This window comes from Diplotaxodon limnothrissa, linkage group LG5 (genome assembly GCF_057381915.1).
Source record: "Diplotaxodon limnothrissa isolate DT_005_m linkage group LG5, D_limnothrissa_male_GT1.1, whole genome shotgun sequence".
In the NCBI taxonomy this organism is placed as follows: domain Eukaryota; kingdom Metazoa; phylum Chordata; class Actinopteri; order Cichliformes; family Cichlidae; genus Diplotaxodon; species Diplotaxodon limnothrissa.
Genome location: NC_140600.1, coordinates 11480037 through 11505471, shown reverse-complemented (window position 1 = coordinate 11505471; position 25435 = coordinate 11480037). Strand labels below are relative to the sequence as shown.

General features: G+C 41.4%; 2 protein-coding genes across 2 annotated transcripts; one reads left to right on the top strand and one right to left on the bottom strand.

Moving 5' to 3' along the window:
* The first annotated feature begins 1055 nt into the window (after positions 1 to 1055).
* LOC146631653 (uncharacterized) lies at positions 1056 to 4186 on the top strand. Its single transcript, XM_085353834.1, has 9 exons — positions 1056 to 1574; positions 1749 to 1967; positions 2521 to 2583; positions 2674 to 2712; positions 2794 to 2848; positions 3190 to 3268; positions 3342 to 3408; positions 3491 to 3639; positions 3736 to 4186. The coding sequence occupies exons 1-9, from the start codon at positions 1056 to 1058 to the stop codon at positions 4184 to 4186; spliced, it is 1641 nt and encodes a 546-aa protein (XP_085209960.1).
* Positions 4187 to 5843: 1657 nt separating this feature from the next.
* Positions 5844 to 25370, bottom strand: dido1 (death inducer-obliterator 1). Its single transcript, XM_085353048.1, has 17 exons — positions 25302 to 25370; positions 23755 to 23847; positions 22767 to 22881; positions 21426 to 22515; positions 20841 to 21267; positions 19566 to 19937; positions 16920 to 17139; positions 13636 to 14212; positions 13351 to 13510; positions 13098 to 13214; positions 12788 to 12949; positions 12370 to 12532; positions 11768 to 12269; positions 11372 to 11519; positions 10978 to 11067; positions 10692 to 10887; positions 5844 to 9781 (listed from the first exon to the last, which is right to left on the bottom strand). The coding sequence occupies exons 3-17, from the start codon at positions 22846 to 22848 to the stop codon at positions 6342 to 6344; spliced, it is 7746 nt and encodes a 2581-aa protein (XP_085209174.1). The 5' UTR covers positions 22849 to 22881; positions 23755 to 23847; positions 25302 to 25370; the 3' UTR covers positions 5844 to 6341.
* Positions 25371 to 25435: the final 65 nt, after the last annotated feature.

The window sequence follows — 25435 nt, the reverse complement described above, 5'->3', positions numbered from 1 at the left end:
TTAATATAAAGTGAGTAACAGTAGGTGGACATTAGGTAAGGCTGCACTTTTTGCAGCAATCTCGTATATAAAACTATACCGCGTGTATATAAAACAGGTCTGTGGCTCCAAACTGTAAAGGCGTAAAACCATAAAGGGACCTCTGGCTAATATGTCGGGTTCCATGTCGGGTCGTAGCCGAAAACTAGCTTTACTTTGTTGTCCGGGTCAACTTTGCTAGCGAGAGACGGAGAGAGGCGTTGAAAGGCTTCTCCAGTGGAAATTATTGAAAACACGAACACAGTGTACAGTCGAGTCTTAATAGCTTACTTACAACTGGGCTACACTGCCCGTGAGGCTACATTCTTTAGGGCAATGCTTGTAACACTTTGACTATTGCTTTCATATTAAAACATTTTTTGAAGAATCATTTTTTTAAAATATTTCTTCACGTCATTATGTGGCCACAAGTAGGGGTGACATGGGCCGCTAGATTGAGACACAGGCATTAGAGGCTCTTAATGCGTGCTTTGTTTGGGTTTCCACCGGCGTGGAATTACCAACAAGAGAGAGGGGACAGCCTAACATATGAAACAGGAAAAGACCCCCGTGTAATCCATTCATTTCAACAAAGTAACTGTATTCTGAATACCACCTTTTTAAACGGTAACTGTAACAGAATACAGTCACTCATATTTTGTATTTTAAATACGTAACGGCGGTACATGTATTCCGTTACTCCCCAACACTGCCAGTGGCCACCCTGCTCTGTTCACCCCTGTGTCACCTTATTTTACAAATCCTGGAAACGCCCCTGACCTGCATCAGTGGGCGGTGCTAAACACTAGTCTCCCTTTGATCTGCAGACAAATACATAATAGTTACGCTATAATATTAATCATGTATATCCTGCCTATATAAGCATAAGAAGAAGAAGAAGAAGAAAGAAAGTTAGCATGTTCTTTTCTGTGCTCCTTTTATATAATTATAAGGGAACATGATATCTGTATTCTGTCTGCAAAGTTGTCTTTGGACGGGAAAAGTGAAAGTGAAACAGACTATGAGATATAAACATAATGGCGTGGTTTAGAAACAAGAGCTCTGCTTCACCGTACTCAACTTTGGACAGGAAAGTAGACAGAAATGAGTCTAAAACAAGCACAGAAAACGAAGATTCATTCAGAAGTTTATCTGAAGACGCAGAGGGGGATGTCAGTGAGGGTCAACATGAGGCTGACGAAGGCCGGGAGTCCGGGAGGAAGCTGCCAGGGCCAGAAGAAGAAGAGTTTGACAGCAGAGAGCATGGAGCTGGCACCACGGTTGGATACAGTGGGTTTCGCTCGCTTCGGGATTGGATAGTGCGCCGCACACAGATGGTGTTTGAACCTTTAACTTTTTCAAAGAAAGACAGAAATGAGTCTGAAACAAGCGACGACAACACACGTGCACTCAAGAATTCACCTGACGATGCAGAGAGGGTTATTAGTCCCGAACTAAAGAGGTCCTCAGATAATGGTGAGGAGCCCGAGACCAAGTGGACAAGGTCTAACCAAGATAACTTTCAAAATGATCGAGTTGAGACCGTTGATGAAAATATGAGTAAAGAAATGAACATTTACAGTAAGGTGATCATGCAGGTTTCTCACCAAACGTTTTAAGTTCGTATTCTGTGAATGTAAAAACCAGAATTGATCGACTGTATAACAGGCAACTTGGAGATACAAACATGGCACAATGCCGTGGTTTGCTCTTTACTTTATTCCTTTTAGGTTTCTATGGTACACCCAAATGAGTCTGAAATGCGCACGGAAAATGCAGTTGACGAAGGGAAGAAGCTGACAGGGCCGGAAGAAGAAGAGGAAGAGTTTGACAGCACAGAGTATCGAGTTCACACTACGGATGAATTCTACTGCGACTATGATTCAACCTGGGAGACCGACCCGAATGAGGAGAGCCCACCCAGCAGGATCAGACGGTCAACAAACTATGTAAGTAAGCCAGTGCCTGTCACAAGTGCTTTGATTTTCCACGTCTGCTCACAAATCATTTACTGCAGGCATAAAAGGAGCCACCTGTCACAGGCCCACAGGCCCAAGGTGTTAGATGGCCCCTCCAGAGAACTTTATTGAGGTGATAGCTCTGTTCACATTTCTTGATTTTTCCTGCAAGAAAAAAATCACAAAGATGGCTCAAAAAAACAACAAAGAGCCAAAGAAAGACATTTAAAATTTCCCAAAAGAGATTAAAATCAGTGGGAAAGATAAAATGGACATAAATAACAATGGTGAACAAAGAAGTAGATAACCAGAAACATTTTTAGAGTGGTGACTACATTTTGTGTTGTGAAATATATCTCTGAAATAATCAATATGAGATCAACAAATGAATACAAAGAGCCACAGAATGACATATGCACAAAGACAGAAACCCATTTATTGTAAATAAAGATGGAGGATCTCCAAGGATGATCTTTGGGTTACTGAATGTCTCCTTTAGCTGTGCAGTGTTACCCCTGAACTTCATTTGTCTTCTGTGTTCCAGTACAACTTCAGCAGATTTGAACGTGCTGCGAGAGACATGCAGAACTACAGACATGACTACCCTGTAAGTCTCACACACACACACACTGTAAACACACACTCTCATGTTTAAGCACAAGCCAAGCACATGTTGTTCTTTTATGTGTCCCTGCAGAGCCAAATCAAGACACAGCACAGGAAGAAGAACACAAATGTATGTAAACGTTTGTTTTTAGATTTATTTCAAAGAAGAACAAAATAAATGGTTTGAATCAAATTCTTTTCTCTTGTGTAGGACGACAAGTCTAATCTGAATTTCTACCTTGGAAAGAAACGATCGGTGCCAGATGGTAGGCCTTTTTAGTAGAACAAAGTATAGAGTCAAGTATGTCCATAAAGTGGAAGTGAAATAAATGTTTTTCTGTAATTTATTTGTTCAAGAATGAGAGCTTATAAAATTCATTATTTTATTCAACTAATCCTCTCAATATTTCCATGTCATCAGAACCTTAAGTGGCCTTAAACGTTACTGATATTACACAAGAATGCTATAATCATGAGATGTCAAAAAAAAGATATTTTTTGATACTGACATCAGTTTGAGCCACCTCAGTGATCACTGGATAAATCGTAATCTGTGCAGCTTCATTTGCAAACAGATTTATTTGCTGTGACTTGTATTTGTTACCAGGTGTCAGCATAACTGAGTTCCATGAACAGTGGTATGGAGACTATGAAAGCCTTGAGTACGTGCACACATATATTCAGTGGTAAGTTACTCTATAGTCACAAATATGATGTAAAAAGTTCAGTTCCAGTTTGTAACGACATTTTCTCTCAAAGGTTGTTCCCACTGCAAGAACCAGGAGTGAACTATGAGGCCAGTACACTGACAAAGGAAGAAATTACGGTAAACCTGTGAAAGTTACCAAGTTATGATTTAAAAAGAAAACATGTCTTATACACTGATAGAGGTTCGATGTTTCCTTCAGGATTTTCTTAATCACAGCATTGCAAAGCAAAACCTGCTGAAGTCGTACAAGCTCATGTTGGACTTTTATGGTATCGTGTTGTGTGATGAAAAAACTGGAGAAGTCAGGAGAGCAAAGCACTGGGAAGAAAGATTTGACAACCTTAACAGGTAAAACTACCTCTGAATTTAAAAAAAATCTGTGTGCAGTAAAAGTGACAAAAAGCTGTAAATGATCTAATTTTGGGACTGATCACTGTCTGACAGTCACACACACAACAGCCTGCGCATCACTCGCATCCTGAAGTGTCTGGGAAACCTGGGTTACCGTCACTACCAAGCCCCTCTGGTCCGCTTCTTCCTGGAGGAGACTCTGGTCAATGGACAACTTCCAAACATCAGGGACAGCGTCCTCAGCTACTTTATGTTTGCTGTACTTGATAAGAAAAAGCGCAGACGTCTCATCAAGTATGCATATTTGCACTATGAGCCTAAAGATGAGTTTGTGTGGTGCCCAAAGAAAATCCAAAAATTGTGGTCAAAGCAGCCCAAGGCAGCAAAGGAAGAGGCCGCTGACTCTCTGGAGTCACAGGAGGACACTGTGATTTCTGACAGTGAAGCACAAGAAGAGGAAAACCTGTCTGCAGATGAGTCGTGTAACAATGCAGAGTATGAGTCTCATGAGGGTGAAGAAACTTTCAGCCATAATGAAGATTGATTGATGACAATGAAAAGCTTATTCATCTTATGCTGAATAATACTGATAAATTATACTGTGTATGGAGTGTATGCAGATCCAGTGATTTAGTTCAGCAGTGCAGTTAGTCAAAAGGCCTGATTCTTTATGGAAATGTTTGCTTACTTCAGTATTCATCAGCTTTGCATATTTGAACTATAAACCTAACGATGGGTTTGTGTGGTTCCAAAGGAAAATCCAAAACGTTGTGGTCAGGGATGCCCAAGCACAGAAGGAGACTGAATCTTAACAGTGATTTTTATGCTGCTCTCCTTCCCTACACAACCTCAGAGGGATATGCGTCTCCTTCTGGTATTGAAGATTGATGTTAAATGTTAGGTGAATGTCTAAACCACTATACCATGTGGACAAAATTTATGAAACACTACTTAAACATAACTACAAAATTGTTCACGCCCCCCTGGAAATAAACTTTTAAACTAGAAAAGCCACAATCCTTCCTTTTCCTGAGACAACTGACATCAACCCATCTGTGGTTAGATTCAAGCACCTCTGTCTGTAATAAAAAAGGATGAAATGTGATGTTTTTACTGAAATGCCAGGCAACATTACTGGTTGTTTTTTTCGGTCAGCTAAATTTCTGTCTTCAGTTATGTGTTTTTTAAGGAAACTGTCGGTTTCATTAATATATATCACGTTACATGGATATTGTATCATATAAATTCATTCTCAGTCTTACAGGTGATAAACCCCACACCTTCTTTGGTTGCATAAAGGTTGGATAATGTTATATTGTTTATGCAGGTTACAATTTGAAGTGGCCTTGAAGAGGCTTGCTGATACACTAAGCCTGTTTTTCCTCCTTATGGTTTTAAAACCATTCAGGTACTTGAAGTTTTTACCCTTCATCACCTCATATCGTTATTTTTTCATTGCTTTTTATTTTCCTTGCAGATGTAAAAAAAACAAAACAAAAAAAAACAACCCAAAACAATTCGAAGGAATTTTTTTTTCTTGTAAGCTTTCGGGTTATTTTTCAGTTTCATTTTAAACTGTTTTAAATTGCTTGACGCTGGGTGGGATAACACTTAACCACCACCACAGGTGGATCTATCTGGCTTATGGTGGCGTAAAAGTTTTCTATTGGACTGTCTAGTCGGCGCCTCATCAGGAGATGTGGATGTATGGTTTTTTGTTTGCTTTGTTTTTCTACTGCAGCATGGGTCAAACATTAAAGAGGTTCTGTATTGTAGTCGGTGTTGCTGAAGCTTGAATTTCTTCACAATTATATATATATTCATATTAGTACAGGCCATGGCCAAAATATTATATGGTGGTTCTATATGGACTGAAAAAATAAGCTCCTAAATTGAAAGTTAATTATCGAGATTAATACGTGTTTTATTACTGAAAAAGAAAAGCTTTGATTTCTGATCTTTAACAACTGAAACTGCTCACTTTATCATCTGACTCAATAAGCTAATAATCAGTATGTGTAGCTAAAACAACAGTGTGAACACAAAATACCCCACACCACTTTTAAGATGAATAATCGTTTCATTTATATTTGAAAGAAAAACTGTTTACATCCAAAACAAATGCCATCAAACAGGTTTATTAGTAGAGCTGAAACAAAAAAAAGTGACAGTTCATAAACAACCATTTTTGTGGTGTATACTGTAAGGCTGATGTCATTTTATTTCAAATCTGTTGAACATATTAACACATTTATGTCTCAGTGTATCTTTAGCCTTCACATTGTCCATCTCAGATATATGGCTTTTATTTTCTCTACTTAGAAAAGTATGATTAAAAACATCCTTATATACACAAATACATTCATATTTACATATTGCAAATGGTGTGAATCAGTTACATTATTGTTTTCTAAAAAGAAAAATGCTTTGACAAAAAAAAGGTACATGTAATAGGACTGTGCAGCCTACATTAATACGTCTTGTACCACAAGCAGTTTAGCTTGCATTCAGTTTTTTGCTTTTCAAATGTAATAAAACAAACTTAGAAACCTTTAGGTGACAAAGAGAATACAAACATATTTAAATGTTTTTGTCTGGTAGGAACACAACCGTGGAAATCTGATGAAATACTGCTCTTCTGTTTTTACAGTGATTAAAGATGTAAAAGTCTTGGAACCGTAATGTCCATAAAACAGAGACTAGGAAACGTTCTTGCTATTTTCTGTGGTTTTATCACTGTCCTTGGACGTATCGTGTTTACTGTCCTTTTTCTCTTCTTTCTTATCTCGGCTTCTGCTTCTTTCCCGACGATCTCTGCCTCTGTCACGGTCCCTCTCCTTTTCTCTCTCTCTCTCCCTCTCTCTGTCCCTATCTCGATCTCTGTCTCTGTCCCTGTCTCTACCCCGATCTTTCCCACGATCCCTGTCACGGTCTCTCTCTCTGCTTCTGGATCGGTCCCGCTTCCTGTCTCTCTCACGCTCTCGTTCTCGCTCTCTGTCACGGTTTCTTCCCCTATCTCGGTCCAAGTCTTTCCTGTCAGATTCCCTAACTCTGTCTCTGTCTCTTTCCCTGTCCCTATCTCGGTCTCGCCTCTTGTCTGAATCTTGATCCCTGTGTCGTTCTCCCTCTGCATCCCTGTGCCTCTCACCCTCCCTCCCTCTGCTGCGGTCTCTTTCTCGGCTACGCTCGTTATCCCGGTCCCTTTCTCTGCCTCTGTCCCACTCTCTTTCTCGGCTCCACCGCTTTCCCTGCCCCTTGTCCCATGAGGGCCTGCCAGCATGAGGGACATCTCTCTCTTTCTCTCTCCGGCGGTCCTCAGACAGATCCCTCGGCCTCTCATCAGGGGCCTGTGAGGAACCATGAATGAGTTCTCTATGTCCTTCAAAGCGGCTGAAGCGATCTCCACTGCGAGGCTCTGAGTCCTCACGGGTGGTGCTGCTCCTCCTCCTCATTTCAGGAGAATGGCGGCGCCAGTGATCGTCCCGGTGTAGGTCTGGCGGACCTAGTGGAGCCTCCGGAGGAGTTGGCAGCAGTGGCCCGCTGTGGCGAACAGGTCTCGCCTCATCAGAGTACCTGTCAAAGCGGTACCGGTCAGAGCCTGCAAAAGGCGGAGGTCTGGTCTCCTGAGATGGAGGACCTCTGTGCTCATCAAAAAATCCTCGGTGTGGTGGTGAAGATGGAGGTCTGGAGCCCCCATACTGGATTTGTGGATTGAAGTGCTCCCCACTGGGAGGCTGACCTCGTCTGTCCTCATACTGGTTATGTGGAGGTCCCCGGTAGCTTGGACCTGGTGGAGGGCCCTGATTGGGATTATTAACAGCATCTTTGTTATACTGTTCTGCAGATCCTCGAGCCTGGTCTACTATTGTTGGTTGAGCCCCATGGTCACCATACTGAGGTGGTGGGGGACCCCTATGCCCTGGAAAGAGATTTGGAAGAGGAAGCCTGTTATCAAAGTGACCAGGTGGCAGAGCGGTGAAAGGCAGAGGAGGACCTCTGTTTCCAGGGAAATTAAAAGGTGGTGGGGGAGGACTAGTGAATCTGGGCGGAGCTAAGCTGTTCTGTCCATCGAAGGTGGGGGGAAGGGGAAGTCCTGGAGGGGGACCTGGTTGTCCAATGTGCTGAGGGGGAATGGAGGGATCAAATATCTGAGGAGGTGGGCCCCTCTGGGTTACTGGAGGGAATGGTGGTAGTGGTGGGCCTCTGGGTGGCATGATATTCTGAGGTGGTGGGCCAGGTGGTGGCTGTTGAGGTGGTGGCTGCGTGCTTGACCACTGGTTTTGATAGGGAGGGTATGAAGATGGTGGTGGGCCATACTGCTGACTGCTGTCACCTTGCATTGGGGGATGACTGTGCACAGGGGGAGGAACATGGATTGGAGGAGGGGGTCCCTGAATAGGAGGGGGGGCTGACATTGGAGGACCTTGCATGGCCTGCATGGGTGGTAGCACAGGCACTGGAGGCGGCCTCATTATTAGATTTTGGCCCTGCATGGAACGGGGAAGGGAGAAGTTGGGTTGTGGAGGAATGTCAGCTGGAGGTTTGTACTCACTGTCGAAGTCTGACCCTGTCATGTGATGCAGCATGTGATGTGACTGAGTGTCAGCTGCTGCTGTGCTCTGAGTGAGTACTGGGATTGTTGAAGTTATTTTGGATGTTTTTGCAGGCTCACTGTAATATCTTGCTGTAGATGTCTCTTGGCTATTCTCCTCATACTCTGAATCCTCAGCTTTTAAAATACTGGCTGCATTTGGCCACATACTGAACTTGTCCATCTTTGTTTCAGACTTAACTGGCTCGCTTTCCTCTTTTTTCTCTTCTTTCTCATCTGTGTAGCTGACTTCCATATCAGGGTCCACCTTTTCGCCTAATAAAGGAATTGAAACCTCTGCCTTGTCCGATTCCATGAAAACTAGCGCCTCACTTTTCACTTCCTCTTGATGCAGTGAGGGGTCTGAATCTTGTGACGAGTCTGCAGGTTCGCCTGTTTTAGGCGACTGCAGCTCTTGCACCTCAGGCTGTGAGGCTGGAGGAACAGGATCGGTCACTGGAGCAGGTGTCTCCTCTTTGTCCTCGGGTTCATCAGACAGTTTTCTGCTGCCTGTAGACTGGCGAGGATCCCTGCTTTGTCTGGGATCTCTCCTCTGATTGATTAAAGGAGCAACAGATGAAGATTTCACAAGCTCCTCAACCTTTTTGCCAAGCTGTAGCAACTGACAATTGGCCAAAAGAGATTTTGCAGGTTGAGTTAAGAGTGTGCTTGCAAGTGTCACTGAGGCAATAGGAGTGCTTGTAGAGGACATTTGCTGTTCTCCTTGTTTCTGCAATGCTTGATCACCAATGTGTTTAAGGCTCTCAAGAATCTTTTGGGGATCGGCTGCAGACTCAGTTGCAGGCTTAGCTTGACCTGGAACTAAAGTTTCAACCTCTTCGAAAATAGAGTCATCCTCTGGGTCATATGCAACATCATCAGCTTCACTTGTTTCCACCTTAGGTTGCTTAGTGACTTCAGGTTTGCTTACCACCTCCATAGGCTTCTTCGGCACATTGTAGGATCTACTGGGGTCATATTCTTCTTCTGGGTCATAAGGTCGGTCATCTTCATCCTCCTCTACTGTTTTTTCTTTAGAAATCTGTGCAAACTTCTGAACTATAGGATCTAACATTGTACCTGTTGGGGCAGCAAATTCCCCACCCTGATCAGACGGTGAGTTGGAAGCTTCAGAGTCATGTTTTTTCTTGCCAAAAAGAGTCTTGAGAATGGTCTCAAGAGGAGTGGCAGCTGCTGCGGATGAAGAAACAGAGTTGGATGAAGAAACGGAGTCCTTGTCAGTGGTAGCGGATGTGGATGGAGCCTTGATGGAAGATAACAGGGACAGAACAGAGGTGGTGGAAGCCTCGGAGGAGCTAGATGGAGGTGATCCTGGAGGAGTTGTGCTGAAGGGGATTTCAAGACTTTGCCGTGTGTTCTTTTCTGCTTTGACTGCAGGAGGTGGCTTTGGAAGGCTGGTTTCCTCTGCATCTTTGGTTTGAGTCTTGGACCGTTTCTCTTCACTTTCTAACGGAGCACCAGGACGTTTTCTATCCTTCTGGCAGATCAGCAGGCCAAGGAGCAGGTTGGGACGAGCTGGTTCAAGACCTGTGAAATAAAAAGACCAAAAAATAAGCTGAACGTGCAAAGCTAAAGAAATGTTTTCATGGTCCAAACTGAAACAAAATGTACTGTACTTGGTTTTAAAAGACATAAAACCAAAATTCATAGAAGACTAATTGTTAAATTTGCTGATATCTGTCAGTTGTGATATGTGCTGATGATGAATTTCCAGATAATCTACTGACAGTGGCAAAAACAAAAAAACAAAACCCAATAAAACTGTGTGAATATAATAACTTTGATGCTTTGTTATCATCAGTACCCTACAGTCAGGGCCAATGATTTCCACACTGACATTTCATTTCACTCCTTTAATATAAAAAGAATCATCAACAGCTAATAGTTGCAAAATATGCAGAAAAAAATAGCCCTGAGATTCCCAAATGGACAGCTGACTTTATGTTGCCGTAACTTCTCAGCTGTTGTTTAAGACTAAATGCAATAAAAACAGTGACTTTGTTTCAGTGGTGCAGCATGTGAAAGAATGAGCAAAACCTATTTGTAATGTGACTGAAAACATAGCTCATAGAAGTGTACTGGTAACATCTATCCAATATTGTTTTCACTGATCCAGCTCAGAAGAAACAACAAGCTGAGACTAACATGACAACCTGCGATGCAAACTTTCTTTATTAAGTCAAATACACAGAAGAGAGACAGTAACTGTTACATGCAGAGATATTTACAGGGTATCAACAAGGAGCGTGAGCACCCTCTACAGTACAAACCCATCAATTAAACCAACTCTCTTTTCCAACCTCAGGAAAAAATGGATTTAACATACTCCAAACACACAAGGAATAGAAAGAAAGTTTTACCATAAAAACAATAATATTTACAAATTTACACACAAATACCCACAAAGATGTATACATCTATCTCTTTACATGCTTACCTGGCCCGTCAAATGGCAACAGTTTGGAGGGTAATGGGTCCTTTGAGCCCAGGGGGATGAGATAGAGGTCTTTGATGCGGCGGTTGTTGTTAGCTACCACACCAAATCTTTTTCTGCTGCTAAAGTAAGAGAAAAGAGAGACGTATGCCACCTCTTCCTCCTCTGTGGCTGGATGGAAACGGATCAGGCACAGCTCCTGTGATTTGAAAAAGAAAACAGTACAGTTTCATGCAAGGCTTTAAAGTTAAAACAGCCTTTTAACAAGTTAGTTTTTGTACTAACAAACCTTGGAGAGGGAGGTTTTTAGTTTCCCAACATAGTCCCAAACTGTGGTTGGAGAAATCCGACCTCCAACATGAATGGTGTCTGGCAAATCCTGCACAACAACAAAACCAGTTATTTTTTTGGCCTGTATGTATGTCAAACAGTTTGAAATTCAAAGATTACAGGGTCTGATATTAAAGTGGACCTATTATACTCCTTTACAACCAGATATTTTTTATTCTTGGACTATCCTTTTTCATTTTAGGGCCTTTTTGCATTCTACTTTCTTCTAACTGAAGACCAAAATGTTTAAATAAGAAAAAGCATAAGGCATTTACAAAGAAAACTAATACCATAAATGTCATTTCTATGAATCATTAATGATAACGAAAATATTCTTGCTTTAGAAAATGTACCTCTTTCAGGTGTTCAAATGATCCCGAGACCAGGTAAGCCTTGGTTACAAACTTTGCTACTGACTGCATGTTGATAAATCCTTTCCAAATCTTCTCTTGACCATGGAGAAATATTGCAGTTTCCCCCTCAGGAGGCGGCTCAGATCCACTGTAAAAACAAAAGCATCTTCCTTTTAGACAGGCTACATGCAGTCTCTTACTATAACATACTACACAAAACAGTATCTCAAAGCATCTCATCAACAACAAAGTCCCTCAGTATCACCAGCACTACAGCTGCTGTTACTTTACTCTGGTATACTTTTAGCTAAAACGTAAAATATCTGTGCAAAATACTAAAGCTTATTAAAAAGAGAGCTCTCTGGTATTTTTAAGAACTTTGGTGAGATGTAGCACCTTGTTTTTGACAGTTTGGGCGCAGCAACTGAAGGTGGCGGCGCAGGGGGCATCGGTAGTGGTGCCTTAGGTAAAACCTCCAATGGAGCAGTAACAGGAGCTGGGAGTGGGTCTGCTGCATTGCTGGCAGGCTTTTCTGGGGCCATGTAAGTGACGCTCACCCCGGTGCTGTGCCTGGCCATGCGAGGGTCCCTGCGGGTGATACTGACAGAGGAGATGGGTACAGGGGCCTGTGCTACAGGTGCCATCGTGGTGATATCCTCCTGATAGAGCTGTGGCTGTGATTCTGGAACTGCTGGCTCTACGGTGGACTGGTAGGATGAAGAGGCCGGGTGTTGGTACAATGAAGGATCTTGGTAGGTGGCCATGCCGGCCTGTGGCTGGCTGACAGGTGAGACATCCCCTGATCTGGATGAGAATGACTCTTGTCTAGGTGGCTTTGTTTCAGGCTTCTTGGTGAGTCTGGCTTTTTTAGCAGCAGGCTCATCTTCTGTCTTTTGGCCTACAAGGCAAGATTATTACAAAAATAAAGAAATAAATCATCCATATAATAATCAATTCTGCTGAAAAATGGTAGCACTTCTTCTTAGCCTCTTATTTACCTGTACATATTTTGCAGTTGAGGTCAAACAGATGGGCCCTGTGTTCAGAAGTAGTGTCTTTGAGCATGCTACTAAAAATGTCTGGCATGCTGCTGCCACTGTTCCCCTCAGCAGCAGATGCCTGAGCTGAAGCTGAAGGGGTGGAACCAGATTCCTCCTGATCCTGAGGATATACCAAAGAAGATCAGTCAAACTTCAGATGAACTGGAATCGCAGGCACTCATGTAACAACTACAATTCTCAGTGGTTCACACACCCATGCATTTTGTGAGAGGCAGATAAAGCTTAGGAAAGAAACTGACAGGACAAGAGGCGATAACTTGTAAGCTGGTGAACATTCTTTGATAGTTTGCACTGTGTGCCAAGAACCTCATGCATGAAAAAAAGAGGGTGAGAGCAGCAGCTTGCCACCACTTACTGTAGAAGAAGCCATGCGAGAAGATGAAGTGGTGGCAGAGATACATACATCTGCATCAGATGTTGGTGGAGCATCCTCCACATCGGCGCTATGGGAGCCACCATCATGCCTGTTGCCTGGTTTGGACTGCCCTGAATGGGCTTTTGCACTAGGAGACTGAGGCTAAAGAAAAGGAAAAGGGGAAAAAAACTTTACAATGGTGTAAATTTATGCAGACAGGTTTTTCAAAACTGCAAATCCTAACAGGAAAATTTATGAGTCTTAAGCTGCCCTACACCTGATGTTTGAATTAAAAGGCAGTGCCATTTACCTCAGGAGCCTCAGGCTTCCTCCACTCAGATATCTCCTTTGAAAGCAGCTCTTCAGCACTTAGTCTGACCAGTCTAAAGGGACTGACCTCACCTCCCACCACTCGGTAGAACAAGCCCTGAGACAAACATGCCATACAGCGCAAACATGAGAATATGTTTTTCAAGCTATAATTGGTGTCCTTCCATTCACAGCTGCATAAACACAAGATATGTACTTTACTGAAAACAGCATGCACGTTAATGTTGACTCACTTTGTTTTTAGGGTCCTTCAGATTGAACATGAGGGACCTGTATTTGTTTTTGTATTTGCTGTCGGTGCTAAGACAGAGGTTAAACATCTCCTTTTCAATAGCAAATGCCAGTCGCCCCACCTCGCTCTCTGTCATTTTCAGATCATCACTGTCGCACACCCTGGTGGAAATGAACAAAAGAATGTATGTTTAAATCTGCAGACCTCGGGTAATGTTTTTGGAACCAAAAGAAGAAAGAATTTGGAAAAAAAAAAAAAATCAAACTGGGACTTGCAGGTCACTCACCTTTTATAAAGGATGTCTGTCAAAGACCGCCGGATGTTCTGTCTCATCTGGTTGTTAGGTGGAAGCGGCATAGGGGAAACAGGTGGTGCTGAAACAGGTGGTGCTGAAACAGCTGAATGTGTAGGTCTGGAGGATGAAGAGTGGCTGGAGGGAGAGGAGGAAACGGGAGATGATGGGACTCTAGGGGATGAGGACGACTGTCTGTGGGGACTAGTGTCCTTTTGCTGAGGTTGCTTCTTGGGAATGGTGAAGTTAGACTTGGTGACTCTCAGTGCTCCTGTGACGTGGATCGGGCCTGAAGGAAAGGGAGATGGGGAGTGGACAGGTGGCTGGCCGGCCTTTTTGGACTTTGTTGCAGTTTTAGCTGGGGGTGTTACAGGCTTCTTGGATCCCTTTGAACTGGCAGCTTGAACTGGAGGTTTCTTTCCCTTTGGGGAAACCTTGGTTGGTTTTGTTGCTGTGGACTTCTTGTTTCCTTTTCCAGCTGCCGCAGATGCTGAAGAGGATTTCTCAGGAGCTGGGGCTGGTTCCTTTTCCTTATGGTCCTTCTCACTGTGCTTCTCTTCTTTAGTTGGGGCTGGAAAACAAGAACAAGATCCAATATTTTAAAATATGTGATAATGTTCAGTTGTAATGTGCAATGTGGCAACATATTTTGCTAAATTACAGGCAGTCAATTGCACAAATCAGACTATATTGCTAAGTCGAAGTCAAGCAGTTTTAAAATGTATTTCAAATAAACTGAATCCCCCAAAAAACTAGTAAAAATGCAAATCATATTTTAGAGAGAGAGAGAGAGAGAGAGAGAGAGAGAGAGAGAGAGAGAGAGAGAGAGAGAGAGAGAGAGAGAACACTGTCAAAAAAACAAAGTTGACAACAGAGCAGATGAAGTCCCTTTTTATTTTGTAGTAGTGACAGCACAGTAGTGGGGGCGATACCTTCTTCCCAACTATTATAGAAATATGCAAGTGATGATCCTCAACGACAAAATTAGTATTGTTCTCCAATCATTTTGATATATTCACATAGAAGATGAGCAGGTTCAAGTACTATAAATCATGTGCCAGCCAAGCAGAATGAACTAAATAGCATTAAATCTAAAAAGATCTACAACTACCAGCTCCAAGCAACCACAACCAGGTATCCACTGGTTATAACCATGTGCCACAGGTGTCACACACCCTAAATATCAAAATGTAATTTAGTCTAACCATAACACTGTAAATATAATTAGTTAATATGACAAGATCACCTATATGCACCATCAAGTTGATAGTTGAACTCTGACCCCAGAAACACCAAAGCCAAATTCTTCTCCTCTTTCAAATTGTGGAGACAGTAGTAATCCATTTGATCAAAAGCTTCAGTCGCAATAAATATCACATAGAATATTTCCTAATTTGATATGGGGGGCGGGGGGGGGGGGGGGGGGGGGCAACCAGTAAGCCAATAGATCTGCTACCTGGTAGAGACTTTCAAACTGTCATGTGCAGATGTTTGTCCTTCCGTCATCTCAAACGTGCGGCAGAACTGCATTAGCTTTGAGCTAACTTGACATACTATACAGCCACCAAATGTTTACACTATGCCTTTGTGCAATGATACAATATATACAACCAGAGCAACTAAAATCAGCTCTTTTCTATAGATCATAAGTTGTCAAACAAGCCAAAATCATCATTCAGCAAAAGGGATATGGATGATCAAATCACTGAGCTCTAACTTCCCCCTGTTGAAGAACCATCAGTGGCTATATGGCCTTCTTGAACATTAGGAATGCATTTATACCCAATTACTCTTTGCTGTCCCATCAGGTAAAATCCTCACTATTTCTCCAGGCTTTTTATAGAGGCAGCCAGACAGAAAATGAAACTGTCCACATTTCATATTGTTCCCTCATTACATTTAAAATCAGGTGCAAAAAATATGTTTAAAAAAAATCAAGATGGCACTTCTTTTAGCCCTTTGTGCTCAGCCCAGGTCTTCAGATTTCATCTTCAGGTGTAGCATTCCTGAACTTCACTGCATCTCCACAGGTGCTCCAGTCTGATAGAGGTTCTGTCATATCCAGCTGTTCACCATCTGAGAGGCTCTCAAGCTTCAAAGTCTTCATAGTGTGTGTAGACTTAAACAGTTGCACATGTCTAATTAAGCTTAACTGGTCAGGATATCCTACGGCAAGCCAACAACGCTCACATAATCAATCGAGGCATCCAAAAATCAGTTTAACACCTTTTATTTTAAAACCAGTTTCCCACGAGCAGTGATGAATCATATTCAACATGCATGAAAAACTTTGAAAAAAATAGCCCATTACTCATAAAATGAAGGGCAAAAAACACAAGGTTGGATTTTTAATCAGCTCAATATGACCCAACTTCATAGGCTGACATTATCACAGGGGACAGCTCAGACACCTACCTGCTGGAGGATGGGAGGGAAGGGCCTTATTTGAGACCAACAGCTGAGGAGATGAACCCAGGATGTGAAGAGACATGTACGGTCAAACCAACCAGGTAATTTGAAAACACACACACGTCATATCAATCAATCAATCACTAAATTTAAGATATTGCCCTCCTTTTTGTTTCTACCACACTGGCCTTTATAATCTCTTAGGTTGCAGGCACATATGTGGGAAACCTATAAAAGGGGTACTCCAACAAACCAGTGCTGCATTTCCAAAAGACCAGGGACTCCCGGGAGGCATTCCTGAAACTAAGGGATTAAAATCAATGCAGCAGAGGCATTGCTCTGAAAAAAAAAAAAAAAATTTTCTCATAACACATCGGCCTCAATGTAAATGTCTGCAACTTCCAAAATGATGATTTTGATTTACAGCACAGGCTTTCTGTAAGAAATTAAAAGGCTCCAATTCAAAGCCAAGATAAGAGCGATGCAAGTTGTTTCATGCTTCAGAAAGCTCCTCTAGAGCCAAGGAACACATTGTCCAACTTAATTAAGTAATCTTAAAAGAGTGCAACCAATGGAGTGAAGGACCCCTTTCCAAATAACTATCTGCTGGATCAGAAATACTTACCAAAATCACACGGGACACTTACCTGTTCACAGCTGCCAAGTTTTCATTAGACAACAAAATCCTTACATTAAACATCACAAAACCTTGTAAATGATAAAGTAGTCTGCTATACAGATGAGTTTATGTTCTTTCCCAAACGTTTGGACCAGTTTTAAAGGATGTTAGCATGACAGGAGCACATTTATAATGGAAGAGCAACAGTATGGTTTCAACAACAGATCAAGACCTTCAAAGAGATACATACACTTTTTGTTTAACACTGTTGGTGATATGGGTGTAGTCTTTTCTGGTGTTACTGCAATGTAATTATGGTCGCTGGACCAGGATGCAGTGGCTGGCGGAGGTGGGTGTTCCTCAGCATGCTCATCTTCGTCGTCATCATCATCTGGATCAGGACTGTGGTCTTCGCTATCCGACTCCTCCTGGGTCTTCTTCTGCACCTTCTTCCCACCGGCACCGGTCCCCTGAATAGACGAGAAGAAACACATTCAGACGTTTTAGCCACTCAGATTGATTTAAAGTGACAGTTCAGCCCAAAACCAAATTCAAATCTTTTTATCCAGGCCTACAGTACATTTTTATTCATATTGCCTATACTCATGAATCAAATGACTATGCAAAGAAAACATCCACCTACCCACTTTGATCTGTGCAGCTTTTAAACACCTATGGCAGCCCTCCTTAGCTGAGCTGTAGGGACTGCTAGCTACAAGTTTTATTTGTTTATAGAGTAGAAAGAAAATAGTTCCAAATGAACCTGCTCAGATCAAGGTTTGTGGATTTATTTATTTTGTAGTTTTAAAGACACTCAAGCTGAGTTTTAAAAAATGCATTTATAGGCACTCTGAGCACAATAAGGCAAGTACCATCTCGCTCCACTCTAATAAAGAACATTTCCCCGGCCAAAATCTCTAACTGGTCAACTGATACCATCAAAATCAAGATGGAAAAAACAGCACAACGGGGCAGGAAACACACATCACTTTTATTTAGGAGGTGGTGAACTGTTCCTTTAACAACAAATGAAGATGTTTAAAACGTGTTTACTTGTGTTGTTTTAAGAACAGATTTTTCTCTCTCCAAACAAAACAGGTAAACAAAATCAATAGCCTTTTCAGTCTACTCTCCTCTTTAAGCATACAAATAGTGTGCAGTTAATAATTTAAAACATATTAATGACATTTCTGTGTACTCCAATGCTGGAGCTGGAGGTCTCTTACACTGCTTTGCATGTATCCAAGTCTAAACCTGGACACATTTCTATGATTATTGTACTGTGTACTGAACTTCTTTTTTTGAAATTGAAAATTATCTAAATCCGGAACATTAACATTAGTGTTTGGGCCTAGCATACCAAAATTGTCAGGCTTCCTGCATATGCTCTCCAGTTTAAATTATGACCATGGATTTAAACTTCACAAAACCAAGTAAATGATTACATAATCTGCTATACAGGTGAGTTCATGGTCTTTCCTAAACCTCTGGACCAGTTTTAAAAGACGTTAGCATGACAAGACCTACATTTATAAAGACACCCAATGTCTGAAGGAGTTGTTAAACTCAGGGATTGAGTTAAGCCACTTTAGTGTGCATCACTGCTCACTTCCTCTCCAAGCTGCTGAAGCTTTAATACGAAAGTCCTTTTGAGTTCCTGGAGAAGGCCTTTCTCCCCCAGTTTTTTTTCCCCACAAGACAAAGTTTGCAAACAATCACTTCAGAAGCAACATATGTGAGACTACTGACTGCTTTTCTTGTCAATGAGAAAAAAATACATTAATACTGAGCTAAAACACACGTAGCAAATGTAACCACAAATTTTAATCTATACACAAAAAAAAAAAAAAAAAAAAAAAAAGAGCACAAACAAGAATATAGACCATTTATAAGACAGACGAGTCTGCACTTTTTAAGTCTTTAGATTTTGCCCAATATATTAAAAATGTAACCTGTGATAGTGTATACAAATTACAGCCATGACTGTCAGTGCTTCATCATTGTTCCTGCATAAAGTCACCCCATATTCACCAGGGCGAGGGAACATCAGTAGTCTTTATGAACTGAAAATTATAATGGATCATTTATATTGGCTTGTAAAGTTAATACATGCTGGTTGTCTTAAAAACCCTAATCTGTATGCAGCACATTTCTTTGTGTCATGACACAGTAGAATGCTGAGGAATTATTCTCTTTGAGAACTCAAAGAGTGTTCAAAGATCAGATAGCATCACCTATCTGACAATGGATTAACTGTCTGTGTTGATCCATTTTCTGCAAATTACACTATTACAAATACATCCATTTTATGCCCCGATTGGCCAGTAGTATGCATGTTTCTGCCACTTCACATGAAATAAATGCACGTTTCATACTGGAAAAAGCCTTTTAAGACTAGGTTTGTGTGCCGACCCAATACGTTTGCTTATTTAGGCCAGCACTTAAACAACAAATTATGCTGAAATCAGAGTTTAGCAGTTCCCATTTGTTTAAATGTTAGAATTAAGAGTAGACCATTCAATTATATTTATGCCTTGTGTACTGACACTGACATGCACAGAGTGTAATCAAAAACAAGGAAACTTGATATTGCCAAGACAAATGATGAAACTAAATTGGTGAATTTTTCTTCCCAAACAAGACAGTAATGACATCTGACTATATTAACTTCAGCAAACAATGCTGATATAATATCTCAAATGTGTCAAGACATGATGAAAACTCAATGAATGACTATGAAATATAAGGAGTGATTCAGTTTAGATAGTTCAGTCTATCTGTGAAACAACAGACTCAAGTGTTGGTGACTACCTAATAACTTTTTAATTGTCAAAGGGAATTAACATTCCTGCTTTAAAACCAGGCAAACGTCATCATTTTAGGCCATCCAAGTTACCTTTAGTGTGGACTTTTTCTGAGCCTTGGCCTTATCCTTTTGCTTGGGCTCTTTGACATCAGTGATGGACTTCATGGCAGCAGCAGCATGTCTCAGGATACAGTCGTTTCCACAGTACACAGAATCAGGTTGGGCATCATTTTCACAGCCAGGTCCAATACATCTCGAGAGGGAAGACTCCTCATCAGCCTTTCGCTCAGCCTTGTCCTCGGGAACCGCCAATGTTGGGGTCGTTTTCACCTCCACGTGTGATGCGACTTTCTGTACTGTGTCTGGTGGGGCTTTGACTTCTGGTGTGCCTTCTGTTGCCTTCTTCTCAACAGGTGGTGTGGCCTTCTCTGCCTTTGGTTCAGCTGGTTGCTGTACTGCCTGCTTCAAGCCAGTACAAAATAAAATTAACAGCTACTGATATTCTGCATTTCGCTGTACGATTGTCAGTTCAAACAATTTAAGAATCATCTTATTAATTGTGATCGTAATAGCATTTAAAGAATTTTGAGCTTCAAGCTGCTTTAGGTAGGCTTCTTTTTGCCATGCTTTCAATTTTTATCTGTAAACTTACATGTGAAAAACACCTACATCTCTCAGCAGAAAACTGGGCAGAGAGCCCTACCTGCCACCAATTATTACAACCTAACTGACATTCTTGAAAATAATGATTACTGTGCTCATTTTCAGCTACATAATTAAGCTATATATATTTGATTCCTGAGCTCTATTAGGATTTAGTGCAGCTTTGTGTGATTTATATATTAACATTTAAAATTTATCCTAAATTGACACTTGGTGCAGCCCTCCCCCTTCTAGCTGGCTGGAATTTGTAAATGGAAGGTCTGAAAAGGGCGGGCCTGCAACTAAACCACAATGGACCCTGAGAATATGCCCTCTTTATGACATCAGACAGATCCAACAGTAGAAAAAACACACACAGAGCATTTACAGCAGTCTGAAGCTTGAACTTTTAGCACACAGATATTACATCTACATATACTGGCCTTATTATTTTAAAAATCACAGCATGCACCATGGTAGTATATGACAAAAAAATAAAAAGCACATAATTTTCCCTTTAAAAAAACCCAACATTTATGCACTCAAAAAGCAGTAGTAATGTAACTGGTATATGGCATCAAATGAGAAATTAAGTCATTAAGCATGGCATCAAATTAAGGACTGCACTTAAAACCCACTGTTAAATATTTAATAATAAGATGTGCAAAAAATAATTTGGAGGCTAAAACATTTTTTACGTTCATATCAGCTGCAAAGACCTACCGGCTGAAAGATTTTTATCTTCTTTTTTCCCGTTGGATTAGTAGCCTTCTCTATCCTTCCTTTGATACCCAGGTCCTCTGTTGCTTTCTCATCAGTACCAGTAGTTTGTGCAGATGAAGCTGCTGCTCGAACAGCTGACGGACTGGAGTCCCCTCCGGCATTATTACCTTTAACAGCACTTGTAGACGAGGTAACAGGAGGAGTGGAAGCATTGGTCGGCGAAGCAAAATCAGTTTTGGGCTTCCCAATTTCCATATTTGTAGAAAGAATAGAAGTTGCAGGCCTGACCACCTGGTTTTTCTTAGCGGTGCAGTTTGGGCAGATGTAGTCTTCCCCATTTCTCTCCATCAGCCGTCCACGGGCCTCAGTGATTCCCACACAGTCCCCATGAAACCACTCTTCACAGCGGTCACAGCAGATCATAAACCTGGTGAGCAGTGAATATCAAGACATTCTCAAATAATAGTAATTAAAACATTTTTTTACTTGTGTATGAAATGATTCCTACAAAAGGCAACTAAGAGACAGTAGAGAGAAACAAAAACAAGTTTATGCACTACAGGATAAAGAGAGGCCAAAACAAACCTTTTGTTATGTTTTTGACGACAGATGCAGTAAAGTGCATTGGGGTCATAGCCTCCATCATCAGACTCCACTGAAGATGACGATGTGGATAAGTCATTCTCATCCTCATCATCTTCATCATCATCTTCTTCTTCTTCTTCCTCCTCCTCCTCCCCCTCTTCCTCCTCCTCCTGTGTCTGGGGTTTCCGTGTTTTTACACCACTCTGGGTAGCTTTAGGCTTTGCTTCCTTCTTTACAAGAGCATTGTTCTTGTTGTCAGAAGCTTTAACAGGTGTAATGTTCTGATTAGCTGCCTTCTTTTTATTGACATATGTCCGTATTGGTCCACGTTTTCCCTGCACTGCTGCAGCCTTGTCTGCCTCATCCTCGCCAGTCTTCTCAAGTTCATCATTTTTATCGTCATTCTTCTCCTCAGCAAACTCCTTCTTCTCAGAGTCCTCCTCTGGCTGAGTCTGTGCTGCACTGACACTCCCTACAGCTTCAGAAGTGAGATCACTCTTTTCTTCTTTTTTCTCCTCACTGTCATCCTGTGTATTCTTGACAGCATCTTTACTGTCTTCTTCATTCTCAGAGCTTCCCTCATCTTTCACCGTCGCTCCACCACCTCGGGTCTGCCTGCCACTACCTCGACCTTTCTTTTGAGTCTGCTTCCTTGCACCACTCCTTGTCCTTCTCTCAGGAGTCTCTGCTTTTTCCTCAACGGCCTTGGAATCAGCATTACCATCAAAGCTGGCCTCTGAGGCCGTCTCTGCATCAGTTGGGGTTTGTGAAGGAGGATCTCCACTTTCCACACTGGGAGGTGCGCTCTTTCTTGACGCTCTTTTGGCATTCAAGAGGAATTCCTCTAGTTTGTCAGTACGTTTAGGCTGTCGGCCACTACGGCGCACAGGACAGCGGGTTTCAGGGCTGTCGGTTACCGCTTCCACTGGCATCTCTCTCTTTGCAATGGTGGACCGACGGAAACCCCAAGTCTTCTTTAGCTCACTCTTGGCCTTTGAAGATTTATCTTGCTCCCCTACCAACTGTTTTGGCACATTCTCACTTTCAAGGTGAAACTGTTCCTCCTTCTCACTCCGTCCTTCTCCAACGCCTGTGAACAACCATTATTGATATCAAATCAGCATAACATTGGAAGAAAGGGAGAATGTTTTGCAAGCATGCATATGTAAGGCAAAACAAACCAAAACACAAAAATTACTGCTCAATTCTTATATCGCCCATACTTACCGTATGTCTAACCACATTTAAAATAAAAGTCCCTGACACCATAATTGTACCCACTTTTACTTTTTAAGACAAGGCATTGTGAAGGGGGGAAAAAAAAAAGCTCATTCAAGATACCTTGAGAGCAGCTATCCATGCGGTCCCAGCTCTGCTCTGGCTCAGGGGCTAGAGAGAGCTCAGGGCTCACATTCCCATCCATAGATGATGGAGTCACTATTTTCAAAATTAACGTCTACAGTTCAGAGAAAAGAACAAGAGACCGACTATGAGTCACTCTTTTCACTTTACAAAATGAAAATTACTGAGGGGTGCCAGCTTTAAGGTAGCACTAAGAATGCTTAATAACGTCATCATTCTTAGACATACTTGTTATATTCTTTTGTACTTACACTCGCAAATAATAATACTAAAAAAATATTTTTCCTTCTTTTTTTTCTTTTTTTTTAAGTGCAGCTCTTCAGAGGGTATGTTATGACACTAATGCTATCATGCATAGGGAACCCTGTGGGTGTAGAGCACCATGTACAGCACCCATGGAAATGGGCGCGATAGCACAAACATCTTAATATCATTTAGGCAAACAGGATAAAGAGAATCATTCTACAGAGTCTGTGCTTTGCGATCTTTCCAGTACTGTTATGCCATATTTAATACAGACAAAAATCACAAACCCTTTTTTAAAGGGCAAAACCACAAAATACTACAAAAAATAAATAAAAATCAGTAACCATCCCGCTGTTTAAAGGCAGTGATGCACATCCTCTAAAACTCTAATGTTGCCATGGTTGAAATAACCTTTTTTTTTTTTAAACCGTAACCACATACTTTACTTTTAAATACACTTTAACTAAAGGTTAATAAATTATGACTTTAAGAATATGACAACACTTTATAATCTTAGACTTAACACTCATAATTAACTATAGCTATTCACAAGCCTAGACAAAGTTCCTGGTGGTCTGATAAAATTCCAGTTTTGTTTTTCTGTTCTTCTTGGCAGTTTGAGTTACAAGAATTAAGATGATGTTTCCTTTATATTCTCTAAAGCCAGAACTGCTGTTCTAATTTAAGGAAAAATAATGACAGGGAAAACCAATATCCATACCTGCAGTTCAGCAGATGTCTAACAAAGCAGTTCTTCAAACAAAAAAGCTTCCATAAATCCCAAATCATCAGAATTGGTATGAGGTTAGAGAACCTGAAAGACACAAGGAAGCACAAGTTAGGACACATTTATTTCAGGCTTCACAGAAAACAGACATGCAGCACAATGGTATGATGACAAAAATAACAAATTATAATTTTTAAATTATATTTTTATATTTTTAAAAAGTGACTGCTGCATTTTAAGAGCATGGGCAAATGGATGAAATAATCTAATCTGAAAGCATAAGTAGGCCAACCCATCACTTTACAAATACGCAAGTTCAAGTTTGCCATTTTCAGACAAGTTAGACCAAGTCAGAAACCTTTGGCAATTGTGTAAAGCCTTCTAGCATGAATATTCTTACGCAATGGACGCCTGAGTTTCCTGAAATTAGCGTTTTTATAAAGCCTTGCATACTGCACCGCCATCGATGGATTGGAGGGGGGTATCCACCCAAAGACTGCGAGTGTGATTGAACGGGATTTTGTCCAATGGTATGTCTGTGGTCACGACAACTCGCCACGTGAATGGGAGGACCGCTATAACCGAGGAAGGTGGGAGGGGCCATGACGAAAATAACATTTCATATTATATAATATTGTGTATATACTTATACAGAAAAAAACAACTTTAACACATTTGCTAAAGGTTTACATCAGGATGCTGCCTGACGGCAGTCATCGGAAGGGACATACTCGTGTCCAGTACTTGCTGCGCGACATTTAAAAGGTAGACTGCACACGGCCTTAGGACGCATGATATAATCGAATTTCTTCATTGCAATACGGCATACCACACTGTCACATGATACTATTTAAAAACAGAACAAAAAAACCCAATGTGCAGACAATCAAGCTAGCAAAACGATATTGGAAAATCCGCATACTATAAGAGCAGACCCGTTCTTCACTCCTACATCTCCAGTGACGGCCGCAAAACATTCAACATTCCGCCAACCGCTTAGCTATTTACCATTAGCTCATGTAAACTACAAACGGGGTGCCACAAGCGGCGAAGAAATATTCAGTGGGAAACGGTACGCAACCCTTTCTATAACACTGAAACTACATTTGTATTATTAGGTTATTCTAGTCGTTTTTGTTTTGTTTCACAATGCGAAACTGCGTGTTGCAAAACGTGCACTTGTAGCCAGTAAGCTTAGCTAGCGCTGTTGGCCACAGCGAGCGTGGGTAAGCTAGCGGCAAATTCAACTTAAAATCATTAGCATTTAGGTAACCGTTAAAAAGCCAACATATAGTACAAACAAACTACGTGGGACAAGTATTTTGTAGCAAACTCAAATTTTAACCAATGTATACAACTGAAGTCGAATTTAAAAGCGTAACTGTACTCAAGCTATCGTCAAGCGAATCGTGTTCAACGTCCTCGCATCCGATACCTTCGCCCTAGACATGTTTGGTAGCAACAAAACACAAAAGCACGAACACACTCCAAAAATAAATATAACGGAACTAAAATAAATTAAGTTGCTGTATTTTACCCACCCATGCGTTATAAATACGGATAATGTCCCCTCGCTCTTTCGTGGGTCAGTCCTCCATTTTCCATTCCCTTTGGAGCTAACTGACTGCAGCAGATGGCTGACGGTTTACACAAAACGCTTTGTGTCTACAGCGCC

Coding starts and splice junctions, on each gene's coding strand:
- LOC146631653 (XM_085353834.1), top strand. CDS start 1,056: ATGGCGTGGTTTAGAAACAAGAGCTCTGCTTCACCGTACTCAACTTTG. Junction 3,269..3,341: donor GTGCACACATATATTCAGTG/GTAAGTTACTCT, acceptor TTTCTCTCAAAG/GTTGTTCCCACTGCAAGAAC. Junction 3,640..3,735: donor AGATTTGACAACCTTAACAG/GTAAAACTACCT, acceptor ACTGTCTGACAG/TCACACACACAACAGCCTGC.
- dido1 (XM_085353048.1), bottom strand. CDS start 22,848: ATGGATGGGAATGTGAGCCCTGAGCTCTCTCTAGCCCCTGAGCCAGAG. Junction 13,511..13,635: donor ACAGACATCCTTTATAAAAG/GTGAGTGACCTG, acceptor CATTTCCACCAG/GGTGTGCGACAGTGATGATC. Junction 12,270..12,369: donor CAACTGCAAAATATGTACAG/GTAAATAAGAGG, acceptor CTTGCCTTGTAG/GCCAAAAGACAGAAGATGAG.